This window comes from Ictalurus furcatus, chromosome 20 (genome assembly GCF_023375685.1).
Source record: "Ictalurus furcatus strain D&B chromosome 20, Billie_1.0, whole genome shotgun sequence".
Taxonomy (NCBI): Eukaryota; Metazoa; Chordata; class Actinopteri; order Siluriformes; family Ictaluridae; genus Ictalurus; species Ictalurus furcatus.
The window spans coordinates 4,355,983-4,377,504 of record NC_071274.1 but is presented as its reverse complement, the minus strand read 5'-3'; the positions used below and the strand labels follow the sequence as shown (position 1 = coordinate 4,377,504).

The 21,522-nt window shown below is 40.5% G+C and overlaps 2 protein-coding genes across 5 annotated transcripts in view; both read left to right on the top strand.

Moving 5' to 3' along the window:
* mms22l (MMS22-like, DNA repair protein) overlaps positions 1 to 11,254 on the top strand; it is a 32,497-nt gene extending 21,243 nt beyond the window's left edge. For 2 of the 3 annotated variants that reach the window (XM_053651626.1, XM_053651627.1), the window contains 11 exons: positions 2,032 to 2,198; positions 2,390 to 2,540; positions 3,388 to 3,512; positions 4,860 to 5,002; positions 5,105 to 5,261; positions 5,549 to 5,715; positions 5,865 to 6,076; positions 6,429 to 6,595; positions 9,945 to 10,041; positions 10,184 to 10,351; positions 11,072 to 11,254. In XM_053651626.1, coding sequence (XP_053507601.1) covers positions 2,032 to 2,198; positions 2,390 to 2,540; positions 3,388 to 3,512; positions 4,860 to 5,002; positions 5,105 to 5,261; positions 5,549 to 5,715; positions 5,865 to 6,076; positions 6,429 to 6,595; positions 9,945 to 10,041; positions 10,184 to 10,351; positions 11,072 to 11,147 — 1,630 coding nt within the window. In that variant the 3' untranslated portion in view covers positions 11,148 to 11,254. The other variant, XM_053651628.1, reaches the window with a different exon arrangement.
* Positions 11,255 to 13,833: 2,579 nt separating this feature from the next.
* On the top strand, positions 13,834 to 20,755 carry LOC128624395 (calcium homeostasis modulator protein 5). Of its 2 annotated transcripts, XM_053652019.1 has the most exons (4): positions 13,834 to 14,775; positions 16,281 to 16,547; positions 17,180 to 17,450; positions 19,372 to 20,755. In XM_053652019.1, the coding sequence occupies exons 1-4, from the start codon at positions 14,477 to 14,479 to the stop codon at positions 19,750 to 19,752; spliced, it is 1,218 nt and encodes a 405-aa protein (XP_053507994.1). In that variant the 5' UTR covers positions 13,834 to 14,476; the 3' UTR covers positions 19,753 to 20,755. The 2 variants fall into 2 exon arrangements, with proteins under 2 accessions (XP_053507994.1, XP_053507995.1); XM_053652020.1 differs by lacking the exon at positions 16,281 to 16,547 and having other exon boundaries at positions 13,842 to 14,775.
* Positions 20,756 to 21,522: the final 767 nt, after the last annotated feature.

Genomic DNA, 21,522 nt, shown 5'->3' with positions numbered 1-21,522 from the left:
TCTATAGGAAAGGACCAGGTTTGAAGGCTACTTGTTCTGAATCTCACGTGTCATACAAATTGTACCAAGACACGAGTGGTCGTGAACGTAATTGAGCTTTTAAACTTTGTGTGATGTAATGCCTCTTCCCCTGCTTATTTTTATTTCTTTCTTTTATTGGGGTTTTTCCGGTAACAAAGAGCTGGTTTTCAAAACATTGTCACTATAGGTTTCACCGAAGGACACAGAGGACAAGAAAAAGGGTTCATGAGGCCCTGTTTGACAAAGTAAGGGCGAGTTCAACCTCAAACAATCGATCCCATGGCTAGATTGAACAATTAGCAAATGAATTAGCTGCTCCTCCATTGTATGTAACTAGCGAGTCGCGTGTTCGCTTCGTCATATTTTAGAGCTCATTTTTATCGGTTGCACGTGGCGTAAAAAGGTTGGCGTAAGTTGAATTTGAGTGAAGTTTCGAGCGCAGCAGCCTTAGCGCTTCCTGCCACCGTCGACAAAACACCAACTGTTGAAATATCGTTTGGACGAACAGTGTTTATCACTGAAGTACAGTTCCGGAGACTTGTAGAATCTATGGCAAGGCATATCGTAGCTCTTCTGGTTACTCGTAATGGCTCACCACCTTACTGATGCACTTCATGTCGGGTTTTCCTTTAATTTGTCCCCCCATGGTGGATATTTTATTGAGCCCATTTACGGAAGGCTACCAGCAAAGCAGCATTTAGTGGACTAAAGGTACAATTCGACAGAAACGATTATCATCCAAGATAAAACTTGAACATAAATGAAGTGCATTTACTTACACCTATACTACTACTACTACTACTACTACTACTAATAATAATAATAGTAGTAGTAGTAGTAGTAATAAAGAGTAGCTTTTACCAGTGCGCTGTGTGTGTCGGAGTGTGTGGTTGTTTATGTACCATCACCAAGGGAAGGATTAAGAGGGGTCTCAGGTGGTGTGTCGGGGGTTGGGGGGGTTTCTGCACTGTGGAGGGATTAAGAAGCATGTGTGTAGTGAGGGATTAAGAGGGCTGTGTGTGCATGTGTAGGGCTGATGGATGTGAAAGGGCCATTCCAGCGCAGTAAACGGGTCTAATGAATTCAGGCGATAATCGATTGGCTGAAAAGGCTCAGAGGTGTGTGTATCTGTGCGCGTGTGAGATGCTCGCCTTCTTGCTTTGAGGCTGAATGACAACACGGCAGGATCATCTCCGCTCTAAATGAGATTACAGATCCTTCAGCTGCTTAGTCGCACTAATACTTAACCATCCAGAGCGACAGGATGGAAAAATAAAGCGTAAAATGCCCTGTTGTATCTTCTACGCTGTCCTGCTAGCCTCTCGTAACTGTTGGACAGAAAGAGAAACGAATAAACCAAATGATATGTATTGTTAAACACCAAACATTATCGCAAAATCAGCGTAGGAGCTAAGTAGGATCTCACTTAATTATCTAGTCAGCTGGGAGGAAATGTTTATTTCTAAACGACACAGAGTAAAGAAAACATCCGAAAATCTAACATTCAAGAAATTTTGTTTCGGGGGGAAAAATGAGTGTGGGTGTGATTATATTAGTATAACTTGCGAGCGATTATTATGCACAAGTTTTCAGTGTCAACCACTTATTAATATTTATCATACCACAGCGCTGTTGGATTCTCAGTTCGGATTGGTCAGAGGGTGCTTTTTAAACGGCATCTCTGACAGTTCCGGTAGTAATTGAAATCAAAGATTTATATTAATATGCTCGTTCCAATATGTTATAACAGGAACCAGTTTGTCTCACAGAAGTTCCACAACATTAAATCTAACTATGAATGGATAAAACATACGATGTGGTGTTTATTCTCGGGAGCAAACAGACGCAACTGTGCTGAGTACTCGTACCATGATTTATTTATTTATTTTTTAAACGTGCTGTCTGGTTGTACAATTATCATAATGTGAATTATTTGTGGTAGCACATGTTCATGTTTATACTGTATGTATAAATGATGCTGGTTGTGTGTCTGCCTGTTTTGCGCTGCAGGAGGGTGCAGCAGTGTTCTCAATGTGCCGGTGCAGCTCTTCCTCTCGGTGTGGTTAAAGAGCGCCACCTGGCTGTGGCTGTCACTCTGTGGACTCACTTCTTGCCATTCCTGCGCACACTGAGAATGTCTCAGACTCCGCCAGAAGAGCTGGCGCATGCCGCTGCAGGTCAGATCTCTGTGAATCTCTGATGTGGTATAACGTGATGTGCACTACTATGGAAGCTTTCATTCTGAGTATGTGATAAAAGGCAGCATGAGGCCAGCTGTCTTGTGTCTTGTGCCAGTTGCGGTCACTGAGGAAAAATGTATGAAAAGTGTCGATCATATGGTGTCTTCATCTCTTTCTTGTTCTCCCAGGTTTCACTCTGTTAGCATTAGATTTGCCTAACTCCGCCCCTCAGGATCTTCAGCCCCGCCCACTCCTGGCCATGATTCAGTGTTTTGGTTGGGATGAGATGCTTCGGCCCCTACTGGTGACGCGCTACCTCAACAACCTGCTGCAGAATGAGTACGTGCCATCTTTCTTCCCTTTTTTTTTTTTTATTTCTTTCCTTTCATTATTTTCTTCTGTCTATTTCTTTCTTCCTTTCATTCCTGTCCTATCTTTTCTTTACTTTTCCTTTCCTGCCTTGTTTCATTCCTTCTGTCTTTTCTTTCTTGCTTTCTTACCTTCCTTTCTTTACTCACTACTTTCCTTCCTGTCGTTCTTGCTTTCCTTCCTTTTTTCTTTCTTTCCTTTCATTCTTTTCCTTTCTTTTCTTTTGACCTTTCTTTCCTTACTGTTTTTAAAACTTTCTGTCCTTCTGTATGTTCCTCTCTTGCTTTCTTCCTTTCATACTTTTCTTTTTTTACTGTTCCTTTCCTGTCTTCTTTCCTTCCTTTTTTCTTTCTTTCCTTTCATTCTTTTCCTTTCTTTTCTTTTTTCCTTTCTTTCCTCACTTCTTAAACATTCTTTCCTTCTGTCCATTTCTCTTTCCTTCCTTCCTTTCCTGTCTTTTCTTTTTTTAATTTTCCTTTCCAGCTTTCTTACCTTCCTTTCTTTCCTTTAATGTTTTTCCCTTACTTTTTTTTACTTTCATTCCTTCTGTCTGTTTCTCTTTCTTGCTTTCATCCTTTTATTCCTTTCCTGACTAAATTCTTTTTTTCTTTTTTGATTTGCTTCTGCCCTTTCTCCCCTTTCCTGCATTCTTTCCTTTCTTCCTTCATTTGTTTCATTCCTTTCCTTTCTTTTCCCCTTCTTTGTTTCATTCCTTTCCTTTCCTTTCTTCCTGTTTTCCTTTTAAATCTTTGTTTTTTTTTCCTCTGTTGCTTAATTTTGGTGTGTGTGTGGGTGTGTGTGTGTGTGTGTTCTGTAGGGAGCTAGTGCGTAAGATGTGCTCTGCTGGTGACTCAGCCCAGGCTCTGTGTGTGAGAGCATGGATTCGCTGTATCGTACAGCAGCATCAACACAACAACACTGACACACACAACAGCAGAACAGGTACACAGCAAGTTTCTGTCCTTTTGGGAGAGGGAGAATAGTTGATTCCTTGATTCATTATATGTGATTCTTCTTCAATGCACAAAGCATCATAATAGGCTTATCAAAAAAATTTTATATCATGGAAAAGTTCATTTTATTTCCCCTAATTTAATTCAAAAAGTAGAACTTTTCTAGATTCATCATACATAAAGTGAAATATTTCAAGCCTTTTTTTTGTTTTAATCTCAATTACGGCATACAGTTAATGGGAATCAAAAATCCAGTGCCTTAAAATATTCGATTAAAGAATTTATGATACAGAAATGTCGACCTGAGAAGAGTTCTAATCAGCGAATTAACTCAAAACGCCTGCAGAGGTTTCCTGAGGCTTTAATCTCTCAGTCTGGTTCAGTACACAACCACAATCATGGGGAGGATGAAAGTAAATTGTGCATTTCATTTGGAAATCAAGGTTCCAGAGTCTGGAGGAAGAGTGGAGAAGAACAGAATCCAAGTTGCTTGAAGTCCAGTGTGAAGTTTCTACAGTCAGTGATGATTTGAGGTGCCATGTCATCTGCTGGTGTTGGTCCAGTGTGTTTTCTCAGGTTGAGAGTCAATGCAGCATCTAACAGGAGATTTTTAGAGCACTTCATGCTTCCATGTGCTGACAAGCTTTTTGGAGATTTCCTTTTCCAGCAGGACTTGGCACCTGCTCACAGTGCCAAAACTTCTAGTAACTGGTTTGCTGACCATGGTGTTACTGTGTTTGATTGTCCAGCCGACTCGCCTGACCTGAACCCCATAAAGAATCTATGAGAGACACCAGACCCGACAATACTGACGAGCTGAAGGCCGCTATCAAAGCAACCTGGGCTTCCAGAACAAACACCTCAGCAGTGCCACAGGCTGATCGCTTCCATGCCACGCCACATTGATGCAGTAATTCATGCAAAAGGAACCGCGACCAAGTATTGAGTGCATAAATTAACATATTTTCAGAAGGTCGACATTTCTGTATTCTAAATTCTTTATTCTAATATTTTGCGATACTGGATTTTTGGTTTCCATGAGCTGTAAGGTTTGATTTCCATGGCTGAGGTTAAGGTTTAGCTAGTTAGTTTGCTGTAGCTGTGGGTGGAGATTAAAAAAAAAAATGTCCCCCCTCATGTTTTGGGAATTTCGTTCAAACACGGATGCTCCGCCCCTCACATCATCTCATATCAGCTGGTTACATCACTATGTTCTGTCACATGTTTAAGTGATCTATACAGTATAACCTCTTTAAACAGAAAACAGTGTCGCACTGTTCCGCCTTCCCATTGTGAAACCGGCCTGGTATTTCTGTATGGGTGTGTGTGGGTATAGACAGGACTTTAGAGGAGCAGTTAGCTGAGATGACCTCACTAATCCTAAGACTACCAGAAGTGGAGTCGCTGCTTCAGAGAGCCGGACTGAACACTAACGCTGCTATGCAAGAATCTAAAGCTGCCCTGACCTTGTTTATAAAGGTGCGCGCGCACACACACACACACACACACACACACACACACCCCCATATTTAAATTCATTACAGTTAGTTCTTTAAGGTTCATTTTTGAATTTGTGTGTAGTGTGTAGGTCGTGTGTATTGTGGGCTGCAGCAGCAGGCTGAGCGTGTGTCTCTGGTCTGTAAAGCGCTGGAGTATGTAGGAGACATCATGAAGTTCATCAAACCCAACCTTCTGAACAAGACCACAGAGGGGCTACACATCACCTACTGGACACTTGGTGTGCACAATACACATTACACACTACACACCGTAGTACACACTGTAGTGCACGCTTTAAGACGCCAAGCATTTCATTGAATTACAAATTAGCCAATACTCCACATAACAGACATTTCGCTTTAGATTTGTCTCCATGCCAAAAGCTGTAGCCAAACTTCTTCATGCTTAACCTTCACCCACTTGATATGATGCAAATACACGATTGTAGTATTTACATTGCGTTGTTAAAGTTGATCACACACACGCTGTCTTTCCTCTAATTGTGTACTGTGCATGTGTTCCCAGGGTGTGTGGTTAAGCACTGGAGCCCAATACTAGCCACATCTAAAGCTCAGTCCATTCTTCTGCGCATCATAGACGTCCTGCTGCTTCCACATTCCCTGCTGCAGGATAAAGCTCCGCCTCCTCAGCTGATCTCCGCTATTCGGGACACACTTCCACTCTACCTACAAGTCTGTGTATATGTATTATGCTGCCGTTTTTTAGTTGTTGTTGTTGTTGTTGTTAGAGTGTGTGTTCAGGTTCTCTGTACAGTGTGTGTTGACTTATATGATTGAGGTTTGCTCTACAGTCCGTTAAACATGCGTGTTTGTGTTTTCAGGGTCTCTCTGTAGCAGTCGGCGTGTCTCAAACGCAGGTGTCGTACCTCAAGCAGCAGCTGCGTAGCGTCATCACTCAGTACCTGAGCCGTTTCCTGCCAGCCACGCCCACCATCGGAGCAGTAGCCAATCATCCGGTGCTGCTGGCTGGGTGTGAGGCCACACCCACAGCACGTGGGGCTGCGCTGAGGAGGACCATCCTACAGGCACTCAGGTTTAAAATAATAATAATAATAATAAAGTCTCTAATTTACATATCGCTTTTTTGCATACAGTTGGAGCAAATGAGTGAGTGTGCCATGAAGAACTGTTTTTCCACTGTATACAGTTATCTCAATGCATTTTTCAATCATTTTTATTTCTGAAACAAGACTCTGCCGAGATCTACAGTGTGAGAAAGATGGAAAAAATAATTGACTGACAGAGAGAGAAGCAGAAAGACAGAAATAGCAGGAGAGACTCAAACTTGTGGACCTGACAGTTCAGAAAATCATATTCCATAAAGACTGACATCTCTCTCTCTCTCACTCTCTCTCTCTTTTTCACACACACTTATATCTCTGTAGAGAAAACTTCCTGCAGTTCAGAGGCCACGCCCCTCCTCCTCGACTGGCAGCCGTCCTCATGTTCCTATTGGAGCTCCTGAGACGTAATAATGACTCTGACCCCACCCTCCTCACTGTGCCCCTCGGACATGTGCTGCGCTGCGTGATGCTCGTTAATGAACCTCAAGGTGGAACACACACACACACACAAAACACTCTACCACTGACACAGTGCCTGTTCAGAGAACCACCGTTTTCTGGTTTAAGAGCTTTAGACAATACACAATAGTCCTACACAATGTAGAGTGTGCATTTATGCATTCCTCAAACCTTCAACCAGAACCACATGTTTCAGTCTGTTCCCAGAACTCTCATTATTGAAGCTACAATATGTAAAAAATAAAAGCATATCCAAACAAACCCACAAAAAAGAGGGGGAAAAAACCCTAATCTAACATTAGAACGGAATCAGATATCGAATCTACAATAACACGGCGTCAACGATAATTAAAAGGTTCCGAGGTGCCTTAATTCGGCCGCTTTTTGAAGGCAGCGTACGTGTATGGCATCAGTGCATCAGCCAAACTGTAAAAAAAAAAAAAATGTTGGCTAAAAACTCCAGGGGAAAAAAGGAACAGTGATGCATTTTGCTTTCAAAGATCGTTTCACCTTTAGAGATACCTTTTGTAGGTATCACTAAAATGCCCAAGACAAGGCATCTGCTTTCTGATTCTGGTACATGAGTTCATCCACTTCAAATTGAAAGTAACAGAGAGAGAAATGAGAAACATAAGGGAAACCACTATATCAGAAACCAAACAGTGTTCTCATGATTTTTTGTTTATTTTCTGATTTTTTTTGTTTATTAATGCAAGAGTATTTCATTTCATCCACAAAGAGCTGGTTTGGCTGCAAGTTTGGCTTCAGAACAGCCAGAAATACCTGACAGTCATTTGAGGACCAAGAGCAACTCGTTCCTTAAGTGGAAAAAAGGTGTGACTCCTGGTGTGCTTGGAATGAAAGCCTGCAGGCACGCCGGCCCTGAGCAGATAAAGCCGGTTTTACACTGTGCAATTATAGGGATATTTTAAGGTTAATACTTGCCACACTGTATGAGTTGGCCCTAATAAAATCTTGGAAATGAATCCTAAAAAAAAAATTCTGATACAGACTTGGGAAGGAATCCTTGGAAATCCTAAAAATAATAATCTAGTAACAGACATGCAATTACGTTTCTCATTTACGTCAGATTATATGTCTGATTATACGATGAAGCTCTAAAGAGGGAACTGTGAAGGGGAAAAATACATTTCAAAGTCAGTTCAAAGCCACTACCATATTTGTATCTGTCGTGAGAGTTTTGTCATCCTACGCTGTCCTGGTCTTGGATATTAGACAAGCTTCATAGCAGTGCTCCCAAGTACTGACACTCAGTACGTTTACATGGACGACAATAATCCGATATTAACCCGATTAAGACGGTACTCTGATTAAGAAACTATCATGTAAACAGTGATTATTGAAAGTCATACTCAAAGTAAACACAAGTCGAATTAAGATATCCTGTTTTAGTCGCATTATCGACGAGTATTACAGACATGTACACACCTTAATCACACTATTAACGTCGTGTGGGAGTTTTCACTGCATTGTGCGACAGGACACGTACACACACGGCAGCGCTCAACCGTTTGACGGCAAACAAGAGCGCACGGCTGCGTCCGAAACCGCGTACTTGCCTGCTATGTAGTAGGTGAAATAATACATGTATATCGGCTACTATATAGTTGGTAAGTATGCGGTTTGGGACGCAGCCCACGGCTTCAAGCAGTCGTCTATATGCACGTATATCATGACAAATAATTTACTGCACTTGAAGCTTTCGTAAAATTAAAAGTAAAAACACCCAAAACTGTACACGGTACCATAACGAAAACGAATTGTACGTCGATACGTGAAATTCTGGAGGGAACGTCAGACGGCGTGGCGTGGGGACGTAATGACGTGTGCCGTTAATCGCTCTATGTTCTATAACATGTAAAACCTGAACATGAAAGGAATATTCTTAAACCAACTCATGTAAACACCTGAATCACAATATTGTCTTATTCAGAATAAGGTCAATAATTAGATTACTGCTGTCCATGTAAACGTAGTCACTGACAGAACTTTGTTGTTGGTGACAGTCGCACTAAATCAGCCACCAGTGAGCATGTCACATTATGTTGTATGTTGTTTCTCACAACCAAATGATTATTATACAATGTGCGATATTTGTTATCTACAGCAAGATCAGGCTTTAAAATCATATAGTGTGAGACCCGCTGACATGTGAGAGTGTCATTACTTTATTTGTACCACAAGAGGGCACCAGACAAAAGTTTAACACAACCTTCTCAGAGTCCTCCAGCGTTCACCACAACAATGCAAGGAATGTGCCGAGGCATTCTTGGTAATTCGCCCCAATAAACGGCTCCACGTTTGCACATTTCAGACTAAAGATGAGTTAAGAGACTTTTTCATTTGCCACAAAAGTTAAGCTTTAACTTAACAATATCATACAGTATTACTCAACGAATTGAACATGTGCATTCGCATTCTTAAAGCCCCCGTGAATTTACATTCATAATAAGCTCCTACTATTATTCATAAGTTCTGCTGTAAATTTAAAATAGACTGAAAAAGACATACAGGTGTTAAAGGTGTCTACAAAAAGAAAAGCATCATCAGTCTCATTTAAAAGGTTTCATTTATTACATTAAGAAAAAAGGGGCAAAAATGGGGCAGTGGTGGCTTTGCGGTTAAGGCTCTGGGTTAATGATCAGAAGGTCGGCGGTTCAAGCCCCAGCGCTGCCACTGTTGGGCCCTTGAGCAAGGCCCTTAACCCTCTCTGCTCCACGGGCGCTGTATCATTGTATCACACAAACAATGCAACAGTTTGGTGATGTCACTGGTTTGATGCAAGCAAGGGATACTAAGCCACCAAATAGCAATTTACTTTAAGACTATTTGTTCCTATACTTTTGCTCACCTAAATTTGGGTGGCCTGCCATGTTTAAAGATGTTTAACACATCTAGATGTAAATGTCAGGAAATGCAAGCTGAAATTCTGATCTATTGTCTCGTATTCATCTTTTGATCTCAACCCCAAATGTCTTCACTGGATTGCGAAAACGATAGAGTTGGCCTTGCTGCTCCAGTACTTTCGGAGGGGACTGTATATTTCTGATATTTACGATATTTTTGTCATGTGGCCTCTAATTTAGCTGGTTAGTTAAGCCACGTTTAGAGTCTGTTAAGATTTGGTGTGAGCTGAGGTGTGGAAATCCAGAAAAGGAAAGTCATCATGAAGTCGAAAGAAATGTCATCATACAGAATCGAATAACGGCTGTCCTACCCTGGGCAACTGAATCAGGATGTAGTGATATTTTGATGTCAGTTATATGGTGTTCTTTCATCTGATTTAAAGCACACAAAGAAGGCACGTCTTCTGAAATGTATAAAATGTACATATGTATATATGTTTGTGTTTGTTAGTGAAGAAGCTGAGTACAGAAAGTGTGCAGCTAATCGTGGAGAGATGTTCCTCTGCAGCCAGAGAGGAACCGTGCGAACAGCTCATCACAGTTCTCAGGTGCGAACCTGATGTATAGAGTGTCGCCTTTGCCAGGAAGTATACTACTTCACTAAAATGTGTGTGGTACACTAGTATAGGTAGAATGCAATGTGGGACTTGGAATGTAAATGTCTCGTGCCTATATCGTGTGTGTTCCCAGAGCGTTTGTGGAGGAGAGCGAGGGTGTGTATGAGCTGCAGATGTACAGCGCCTTGGAGACGGTGGCCATCCTCAGTCCCTTGGCTGTGTCGACTCTGATTCCAATTCTCTCGCAGAGTTTACGAAACACCGAGCAGAAGAGAGGAATCGGAAAAAACGCATCTCTCAGGTACTGGTCATAAGATGATGAACTGATATTGCGCCTCATTTATTGAACAGGTACAAACGAACGTATTCGAACCTCCGTGACTCGGCGTCGAATCGTGTAATCAGTGCGTTACTACGATTTATATACGGATCATGCTGTCAGGTTTAAATTGCTTCTTCATCATTTCAGTTGCTCACGCAAATTTTAATGACAGCTCGGTCGTCTCGTAGGAATGATTTTGAAAGAAAGCAATCCAAAATAAATGCATGAATTAATATAAATTCGATTAGCCATTTAATTAGGACGAACGAAATGGCACCCTATAAAAGGAGGAAGAGATTGTGTGCGTCTGTTGTAGACAGCGCTCTGCGGTGGCCGAGCTGCATTACTGGAAGATTTAGCGCACGCTTAGGAGGAGCTCTTTCACCATTTAGTTGTCATTTTCCCATTTTCGGCTTTCTGTGAGCCTTGCCTTTATGTTTTGTGGGCATGGCTAAAAGCAAGTCAGCGATAGCGAATGCTTTTGGTAATGTACGGTGATCTACGCGAGTACAAAAAATTTTTCATTTGGGTTGGCCTATGAAAACATTTATGAACAACTTTACTGAAAGACTGATAAATGAGGAACAAGGGTCATCAACATTTATAATCAGAAGAACCCAGTGTTGGACTGGTATCAGTAAGGATTGGAATGAGTCAGTTACAGTTTACAGATACAGTTGCTTGGTCTCTGTGTTTCAGAAACGCCTACAGGACTCTTCTGGCACTGTTGGGAGATGCTGGTCAGGCTGAAATGATCGTTCTAGAAGAAGATTAACCTGTTACCCTTTGTCCTCTGCTCTGATTGTAAATACTGTACATAACATTTAAATTGTACATCTCATGGTTTGTATCTGGAGCTTTTTCAATAAATTTGGACACGTGTTTCGCTGTAATAATTATAGATGTATTTTTTAGGGGGGCAGGTGTAGAGAAGAATTGTAAGGATAACAACCTTGTAGAGGCTCAATGATGACATCTGAGACCATAATAATTGCATTCCTGCCCAACCACCCCCCTCCTCCCACGCCCCATGTGTCTCTGACTTTTATACTTCAACATTTCTACGCATGTTACACCCTTAATTACGTGTATATACTATAGAAACACCTTTTTTTTTTTTTTTAATTGCTTTGAAAAAATCTTAGATTTCAGAAGAATAGTCTATTCACTGATCATGATAAATTATTGGTCTTGTAGGTTTTCCCAGTTCATAACAGTGGTCTTCTCTGTCGCAGTTCAAAGATGAATCATGATGTGCCAGGATGACTCGTGTTTCATAGTGACTCTGTCCATCAGTGTCTGTAAATTAACACTGAAAGCTTTTATTGATTCTGAGGGCTGGAGACTACATTCACTGGTTATTGTATCTGTCATACACACCAAATCAGGGATTTAAACCCTCCCAAAGCAGCGACTCGTGACCACAGTGGGGCAGGACGACATCCATAACAATATGGCCTCAAACGAAGTTAAATCAGGAGAATATCATGCTTGCTGATGCTATAGGCTCCTATATAGTGAATGTGTAAAGTAACCCCATAATGGTTAGCTGAGAATTCTCATCCAGCATAAAGTCTATTTATTAGAGTTAATTCTTTTTATTCGCTATAAAACGAGATCGATATGGTCACTGAGTATTAAAGCGAGCCTGTCATTAACCGTCCTGTTTACTGATCCTCCTCTGCTGAAAATCTTCACAGAGTAAGCATTGGGCAGCATGATTCCTGCCCCAATTGCCCTCTATTAACACATGTTGCAGTTCCCATTTTGAAATAATAAAAAAAAATGAATGAGCAAATCAGAGGTACAATGGATGGTACAATCAAATAACACATTTTTTTTAAAGCATTGGTCACTCAAAAGAGTTAACTGGTATTTTAACAGAATTTAAAATGGTATGGTAATGTAAATGAGGACTTTATAAAGATTAACATTTGTTGAATGCTTGATACACTGCATATAGTGGGGCTCTGCTCAACATGGCCTTAAGGAAGAAGTGCCACTGTTGTGTACACTAACACTTTTATTAGATATACCCAGCTCATGCTCTTCCATGCACAGTTTGGGATCATCATACCAGTTATCCGTGCCAGTTTCTCAACACAGCAGGAAGCCTAGCAATGCTGCTCCATTTGATACACTCGTACCAATCCATCCATCCACTCACGCACACACTACCATATCAGTGTTACTGCTAGACTGGTCCAGTGGTTGGTTTTCACTGACGAACATTACAGAAGAGAGAAATTTGTATAACGTTTACATACGTTTGGCTGGTCTACCCAGAGCGACTTAGTCATGGTTTGTATTCTCCATCAAACACATCTTTGTGCTAGTACAAATAGGTCAGGGATTAAGAGTAGCTTTTTATTTATTTATTTATTTATTTATTTATTTATTTTAGAAGTAGGTGCCCATTTAAGTGCTTGTTAAAGAGATAGGTCTTTATTCTTCATATAATAATGACACAGTTCCACTTGCAGTTAGTAATGTAATTACTAGGCTACAGTCTGTAATGCTTTTCGTGCTTCTTTTCATGCATCCGTGTTTGAAGTAGCCTTGTAGGGTAATTTTCTTTCACTACAACAACGGTTGGGCTGAAAACCCATTGAGTGTCTAGAAAGCTGTAGTGGAATCAAAGAAACATCTTGAAATATGAGAGCACATACAGTTTAGAAGGAATAGAAATGATTTTCTATCAGAACTATGCTAAACTGACTCCTACCTCCTGCACTTTTGTAAAGTGATTAATGGAAATGGAATGAAGTGAAAATGTGGTAATAAATGTATAATACATGTACATTATCTATCAAGTCCACATCTTGCTACTTATCAGTGCTCAAGTAAATGGTCTGCACTTATATAGTGCTTTTATCCAAAGTGCTTTACACTGGTTCTCATTCACCCATTCACACACACACACTCACACACCAATGCTAGCAGAGCTGCCATGCAAGGCGCTAACTTGCCATCGGGAGCAACTTGGGGTTCAGTGTCATGTCGACATGTGGAGTCACGTGGGCCAGGAATCGAACCGACAACCTGCTCTACCACCTGAGCCACATCCGCCCCAGGTGAGTTAGCTTCACCTTACTGGAAGTTTCATGAAGGCTAATAGCATCACAAAAACCACAAATGACCAGGTTGCCTCTGCCAGAAGGTTACAACTTGGCAGTGGGTGGATATTTGAACAAGACAATAAGTTAAACGTGAAATTATGCAACGATCTTCTCAAACTTTCAAACTCAAGATTTAGACACTGCCGAAAACCGGTCCGAATTTAATGCAAAAACCAAAGAGCTTGAAATGTTCTGAATGGAGGAGTGAACCCATGTTCTACATGTCACTCAAACCTTGTTGGACATGCACTTGTATGTCGTAAAGGTGTAACTTTGGAAGTTTGAGCATACATACGCAACTTTTTTGTTGGGTCCCTCAGGATCTCACTCCTGATATCTCTACATAGACATGTCTGTCATTTCGAAAGGCATGAACTGACATGACTTGTGCTTCACTCACACATGCAAACATCTTTAACATCACAGCACAATGCCGGGCTCAGCTCTGTAACCGCGCGCGCACACTGAACCACACCCTTAACACAAATGGATGGGCGCGCGCACACACACACCCACACTCACTGATCTGCACAAACTCTTTTGTTTTGTTTTTTGTTCTTTTGTTGCACTGCTGAGGAAATTCTAAGTAACCAAAGTCAATACTCGTAAGTGAAACCGTGCAATTCTGCATGCTATTGGGCTGTAATTAGCCATGGCGGCGCGTGCTTGGTTAATGTTGTGTGTTGGCTGACAGGAAGTGCAAAACCAGATGAGCCGGTCTGCTGGAGAAGGAATAACAAGCTGGGAGGAGTTCGAGAGAGAAAGAGAGAGAGAGATTTTTACAGGGAGGAGAGTTTAGGGGGAAAACAAACGGAAAGAAAGGAACGAAACACAATAACAGCCGCGCGCGCATCTCAAGTCGGGAGTTTTAGGGTTGTTTGTTTGTTTGTTTGTTTTTACGTCAGATTTCCAGCCACAGAATTGCAATAGTGCACTCTGTTTCCCAACTTAAATTCTTCTCTCAGGTATCCTGAACACCTCCTGTATGATTCCCGCGTCTCTGAAAACCACGATGGACTCCCTCAATGCCGTCGTGCGCTTCTTCACCAATCAGAAGACTAAAATCGGATATGGCATCATGGCCATCGCTACCATCGGCGGAGAGAGGATCTTCACGCTTTTATCCTTCCAGTGTCCATGCAACGTAAACCAGAACATGGTCTACGGGCTCACGTACCTGCTCGGACCGGCGCTCGTGCTCTTTACCGTCGGCCTTTTCCTGAGCACGCGCCTGTGGCGCCTCTACACGGGCTGCTGCCTCAACCCCAGAAAACTCTGTCCTAGGTAAGGAGATCCTTAGGGCACAAAATAAATAGTTCTCAGGTCATGTTTAACGAGGAATAGATATTGTTAGGAAATGGCTGGCACAAATTTAGGAGAATTGTACAGAATGTCTTTGTATGCTGTAGCATTACAATTTCCCTTCACTGGAACCAAGAGGCCCAGACATGTTCCAGCATGGTTATGTCCCTGGGTACAAATTCAGATATTCAAGCAAGGTTGAAGTGGAAGAACTCGAGTATCCTACAGAGAACCCTGACCTCAATCCCACTGAACACCTTTGGGATGAACTGGAACACCAACTGCACCCCAGGTCTCCTCACCAAACATCAGTGTCTGACATCACTAATGGTCTTGTCACTGAATTCCCCTCAGCTACGATCCAAAATCTAATGGAAAGCCTTCACAGAAGAGTGGAGGATATTATAACAGCAAAGGCGGACTAAATCTGGAATGGGATGTTCAACAAGCCCGTATGGGTGTGATGGTCAGGTCAACAAACTTTTGGCCTTAAAGTGTAGATGGATGGATGGATGGATGTACTTTATTGATCCACAAAGGGAAATCTGTGTAAAAAGTTAACAAAAAGTAAACAAAAGGTTAGCAGAAACGTCCTGGTTTATTTGATAGTAAAACATATTTCTCCACCAATTTTAACTGAACCTTTTAACAGGCGTCTCAATTACATGTTTACAGATATTTATTATTGTAATACCAATATAAAGTGTTCATAGATTCGTCTCAATGGATTTTTCCTAACGAGTGTTTTTGATGTAACACATCCACAATGGGGTGTTTCCAGTTTTTGAAATATCACCAGCACTACTCTTCGTTCATCAAGTTACCAAGGTAACACGTCAACAATTAGTACAAAGATAAAACACATACCTCATTTCTGACTTTGTGACATTATGAAGGTATAATATTACAGTCATGCTCCTGTATTTGTGTATGAGTGTTCAAACGTGTTACCGCACGGTCACTTGGTCACTAAGCTGAAGTGACTTAGCAGGAGTTCACTGCAAGCTGTCAGTCAGCTGTGAGCTAGATTTATCAGCAAATTCATGAGCATACTCTTTTAACAAGATAAGAGAAGATATCGGTTTTACAATTATCAAAATAAGATGAGGCGTCGGAAAATTTAGCGATAAAAGAGAAACCCGCACTCGTGAACCACAGTCTTCGGTGTTTATTTGCCATATTTAACCAAAAGAAAGCGGAACAAATTAGGTAAGCTCACACACTGAGCAGTTATGGGTTAAACATGTGTGAGTGTTTTACTGAAATGTGTAGAATAAAGTTTCTTAAGTATATATAGCATACGATATGTAGTATATTTTATTTTGTTGTTTTTTTTTATATATAAGTTGAGAGTCTTATAGAAGATGGTAGTCATGGTCTCATCTTGTCTAGTGTGTGTGGGAAACTAAATACCTCAAAAAATTTTATGAAATCATCCATCCATCCATCCATCCACCCATCCGTTTTCTGTACCACCTATCCTACAGGGTCACGGGAAACCTGGAGCCTATCCCAGGGAGCACAAGGCACAAGGCGGGGTACACCCTGGACCGGGTGCCAATCCATCGCAGAGCACAATCACATACACATTCATACATTACGGACACTTTGGAAATGCCAATCAGCCTACAGTGCATGTCTCTGGACGGGGGGAGGAAACCAGAGTACCCGGAAGAAACCCCCAAAGCACGGGGAGAACATACAAACGCCGCACACACAGGGCGGAGGCAGGAATCGAACTTTCGAACCTGGAGGTGTGAGGCTAACCACTAAACCAATAAAATAAAACCATACAACTGGTCCATTGTGCATTGTACGAAATAATTAGAGAGCATAAATGACAAAGTTCAAACCACTGGTAAATAAATGTAAAATTTTACAAGTCTATAATGTATAAAGTAAAAGATAACGATCTATCTGCATGTTACAGTGGATTGTTATATTGCATTTAGGGAAGCATAAACTTCCCTATATGAATAATAATAATAATTATTAGTTGTGATGGTTCCGGAAAAAAATGGGTCAATTATCAGCAGTAAAACACTCAGAAGAGTCCTTAACCTCATCGGCAAATCCAGACTCTATGGCGATGCAAATTTGCCCCAGGATTTGCTTTTATCCTAAAACCACTACGGTTACAATTGTCACACTGACTGTGCACTCAGATAAAAATGTACTTGTTGTTATACTGCTGCGGTATAAGAGGAATGAAACACTTCGTAACATCCTATTATTGGAAAATATCAACCTGTTATTGATTGTTTTCCAATAACTGCGTGCCCCATTGTGTTTAATTCCTTACTTAATGTACAGCGCATCAAGTGTAATGTTTTTCTCGTTGAAAATGTACTGTTGTCATATTGTGAGTTTGATTTTGCTGTTGTAGGGCGAACTGCATAAACTGCTTATCCGTGCTTTTTCATGTGATTCTTGGAGCGCTCGTGGCACCGATCATGTGGCTCAGCATCGCGTTGCTGAATGGCACGTTCTACGAGTGTGCGGTGAGCGGTTTGGAAGAACAGGCACTCGTGCACTGGTTTTGTAAAAATAGGACCAGCACATGCAGGGACCAGCTGGCCAAAGTCCCGTGTCTAACGTCCAACATGTCGGCAGCGGACACCAAGGAGCTTCTGCTAATACTACACGCCCAGTCTCAGGTACTACTACTACTATTATTACTACTATTACTGCTACTACTATTACTACTACTACTACTACTACTACTATTACTACTACTATTACCACTACTACTACTATTACCACTACTACTACTACTACTACTACTATTACTACTACTATTACCACTACTACTACTACTACTACTACTATTACTACTACTATTACCACTACTACTACTACTACTACTACTATTACTACTACTATTACCACTACTACTACTACTACTACTACTATTACCACTACTACTACTACTATTACTACTATTACTACTACTACTGTTCTACTACTATTACTACTATTACTACTATTACTACTACTACTGTTCTATTACTATTACTACTATTACCACTACTATTATTACTACTACTACTACTATTACTATTACTACTACTACTATTACTACTACTACTGCTACTATTACTACTACTACTATTACTATTACTACTATTAATACTATTACTACTACTACTACTACCACCACTATTACTACTACTACTACTAATACTCCTACTACTATTACTATTGCTACTACTACTGCTACTATTACTACTACTACTATTAATACTACTACTACTACTATTACTATTACTACTATTAATACTATTACTACTACCACTACTATTACTACTACTACTATTACTATTACTACTACTACTATTAATACTATTACTTCTAATACTCCTCCTACTACTACTATTAATACTATTACTACTGCTACTATTACTACTACTACTGCTACTACTAGTAATACTACTATTAAATTGGTGCTGGTTTGGTGCTCTGAGGATACTGCAACTAAGAAAGTAATTGAAGCTTTCCTTCTCACTCCACGATTGGATTTTCGTTTCTGTCCCACTGAGTTTATAAACTTGTACGTAAAGTAAAGGTAAAAGACAGTTGTGCCTGTTTCAGGTATATTAACCTACAGCAGCCCACTATAACTATACTTAATCATTCAAATACTTCAAGAATCTTATTTTAATATCTATTTAACATCTCATGCTTGAAACGTCCACGAGTCATCCGTTATATTGGTTATAAAAAATGTACATTTTAGTCCCAGAACATTCACTCAATACTGTTACCTGCACACATTCACCCAGTAAATTATATGGAATATTATGTTCCACAGAAGAAAGAAAGTCATGAGGGGGAGTAAATGATGACACAATTTTCATCATTTGGTTGAACTATCTCTTTAACAACAGAGGAGAATTTGAGAACATTAAACAAGTTTAATGAAGAAAGTTTTACAAACACGAACACGGTGCAATAACTGTTTTCACAAGCCGTTAGGCAGGACTTAATTTTATGAATGCGACAGACAATTAGCCAGTTTCACACTTAAACGAGTGACGTTGAATGTTTGTACAGCCAGCGGTAATCACAAACATTGTGGGAGGAACGAGTACAACTAAATTACACACATTTAGATACCTATTTTTGTAAGCCCTAGTTGTCTTATCAGTTTTATTTTATGTTCAGATACTGTTTTTAACGCTTCCTCTTGTTCACTTCTTGTTCACCAACTTCAGCAAACTGATGTTTGTTAGATGAGGTATCAATAAGAGGTTGACTCGACATCACTGCACACTTCCAGAGCGGACATATTTACCCAGAAGGCATTGCTCTCCTTTGATGCAAAAATGATTCTTAAAATATTTCATATTTCAAAATTTGAATGTGTTTTTACGCTGGATGTTATTCAAATACAGCGGCGAGAGATAATTCTGCGATTCTGACATTTCCTAGCACACCAGCTAGTCACCATGCTAAGCAGTTAGCCATTTTTTTAGCAAGTTGATATGAGTACACACGTCTGTATTTTTGCCTAACTGGGCAATTCATTCCATATTAATGAATAAGTAATAAGTAATTCATAAATAATCTTTTCCTTAGGTCCTCGGCTGGGTCCTGATCATGAGCACTGCTGTGGCCGCTCTGATCGGCACATGTTACAAAAACTGCCGCTCTCAAGTGAGCTACCTGCAGCTCACTTTCTGGAAAGTGTACAAGGAGAAAGAGAATGAGAAGTTCGACTCGTTCGCAGACGAGTACGCCAACCGGCTGGCCGAGCGAAACCTCAAGAGCTTCTTTGAGAACAAAGACCCCGAGAGCTTTCCTTTTCCAAACCACAAAGCCTGGGAGCAGATCTCGACCCTATACACGTATAATCGTGGCGAGCAGTATTACAGCACGCTGCAGAGATATGTGGAGGATCCTAATCGTGACTACACTCCAGAGAATATGCCACTGGAAATGGAGCACAGCCTTGGATAGGCATGGACCTCAATGTCCCTGAGTTTTGAATATTCTACTTACATTTGAACTGTGGTTTACCCGATTACTGACTAGCTAGCATTGTACTAAAGCTGACTAGGAAGAAAAAAAACATCCAAAGTCTACATGACGGTGAGATTTTAAAGTTGCCGAAACACATGCTGGCAAAAGGATTGGTGACAGCCATGTTAGCTGGGTCCTATTGGGATTGTACCACTTTTAAGACAGTTAAATGTTCTTAAACGTATGCTGCCTGGGTTAACTTAAACCGAAACCACTAACAGCTGAAGCTTATTGAACAACTAAATATAAGTATAATTTATAAGACTCAGGTTTTATTATCTTGAGAATCATCTCAAATGATTCAAATAGTTCATGTTTATTTACTGCGCTTACGAGAATGTCGGCCATTTCGGTGCCCCGTCCTAAGAGAATCTCTTCTACACCGAGTGTGCAATAAGCATAAAGTTGCCTTTAGTTAAAAAGACAAAAAAAAAAATCTAGTTTTAACCAAAAATCTCGTTTTTCTGCCAATAATATACTTTAATATCGCTACTCTAAGCAAACAAATATGTTTTAAGAAAATGGTTTTAATTTAGGTTTTATGTAAGCTATCCTGCACTGTGTAAGAAATGGAATGACTTTCTATAGCTGTGTATAGTTTATAGCTGTTATGACGTAAGTGTTATAACATGAGCGTACTCGTTTCGCATTAAATTCAATGAATAGTACGAGAAGGATAAATAGTATGGTGTGTCTGGATGGTAAGAGTAACTCCAGGTCACGTCACTCCATTCTGTCGTTGATAATTTTCCTGTAACAGCACGACCCCTTATATGATGTTATATGATTTTGGTAATATTAGCATCACGATCACGTTTATCTGAGTACTCTGGGGATCATCATGTTATAACTACAACAAATAAATACAGCCCACAATTGTGAAATTATTCCTTGTTACAACTTTTAAGAAATTTTGATAAAAGAAGTCTTTGAACTTGAAGTTTTTGATGTGTCTTGACTGTTTTGTTCGATTTTCATTTCCTGAGACGATATTTTTGCTGTATTTCCCATCCCTAGGGAGAAATGTCCCTCTGGGGGGAAGTTATGAACGTACTCTGAGAACCCTTAAACAGAGTGGTTCCTTATTAGAGAGGGTTTAGGAAGCTAAGAACTGTTAACTATACAGCCCCCGCAGGATTTAGTGATTTTGCCATCGCAGAAAGTGACACAAAATCAAGCAAACGCTGCAATAGTTAGAGGAGCTCGCAATATTTCAAATGTACCGCAGATTTTTTGCAGATTTGGGCCAAGACACGTCATATGACATCATCACAACTCTGCGATATCCTCTACGGACCGACTATACAAAGAACGTGCTGATTTTTTTTTACTGTACAGTAGACGCCATCTTAGCTGTTGTTGCGAGCTACTAACGTATGCCAGTGCGTCTGCCATATCGGATGATACGAGATTCATAGCTGGTTGACTCATCACTTGACTCGGTCAAATCCAATTCTTAATACTTAAAGAAAAAATAAGCTGGCTTACAAATAGCATAAATCTCAAATCGAAAGATAATCATGATAAAAATCTGTTCTGTTCAAAAATAAAAAGCTCCAATAAATAGCCAGAGTGTTATTGGATGTTATTTAAATAATGAGGGTTCAAATCCTGCCTCCGCCCTGTGTGTGTGCAGAGTTTGTACGTTCTCCCGGTGCTTCGAGGGTTTCCTCCGGGTACGCCGGTTTCCTCCCCAGTCCAAAGACA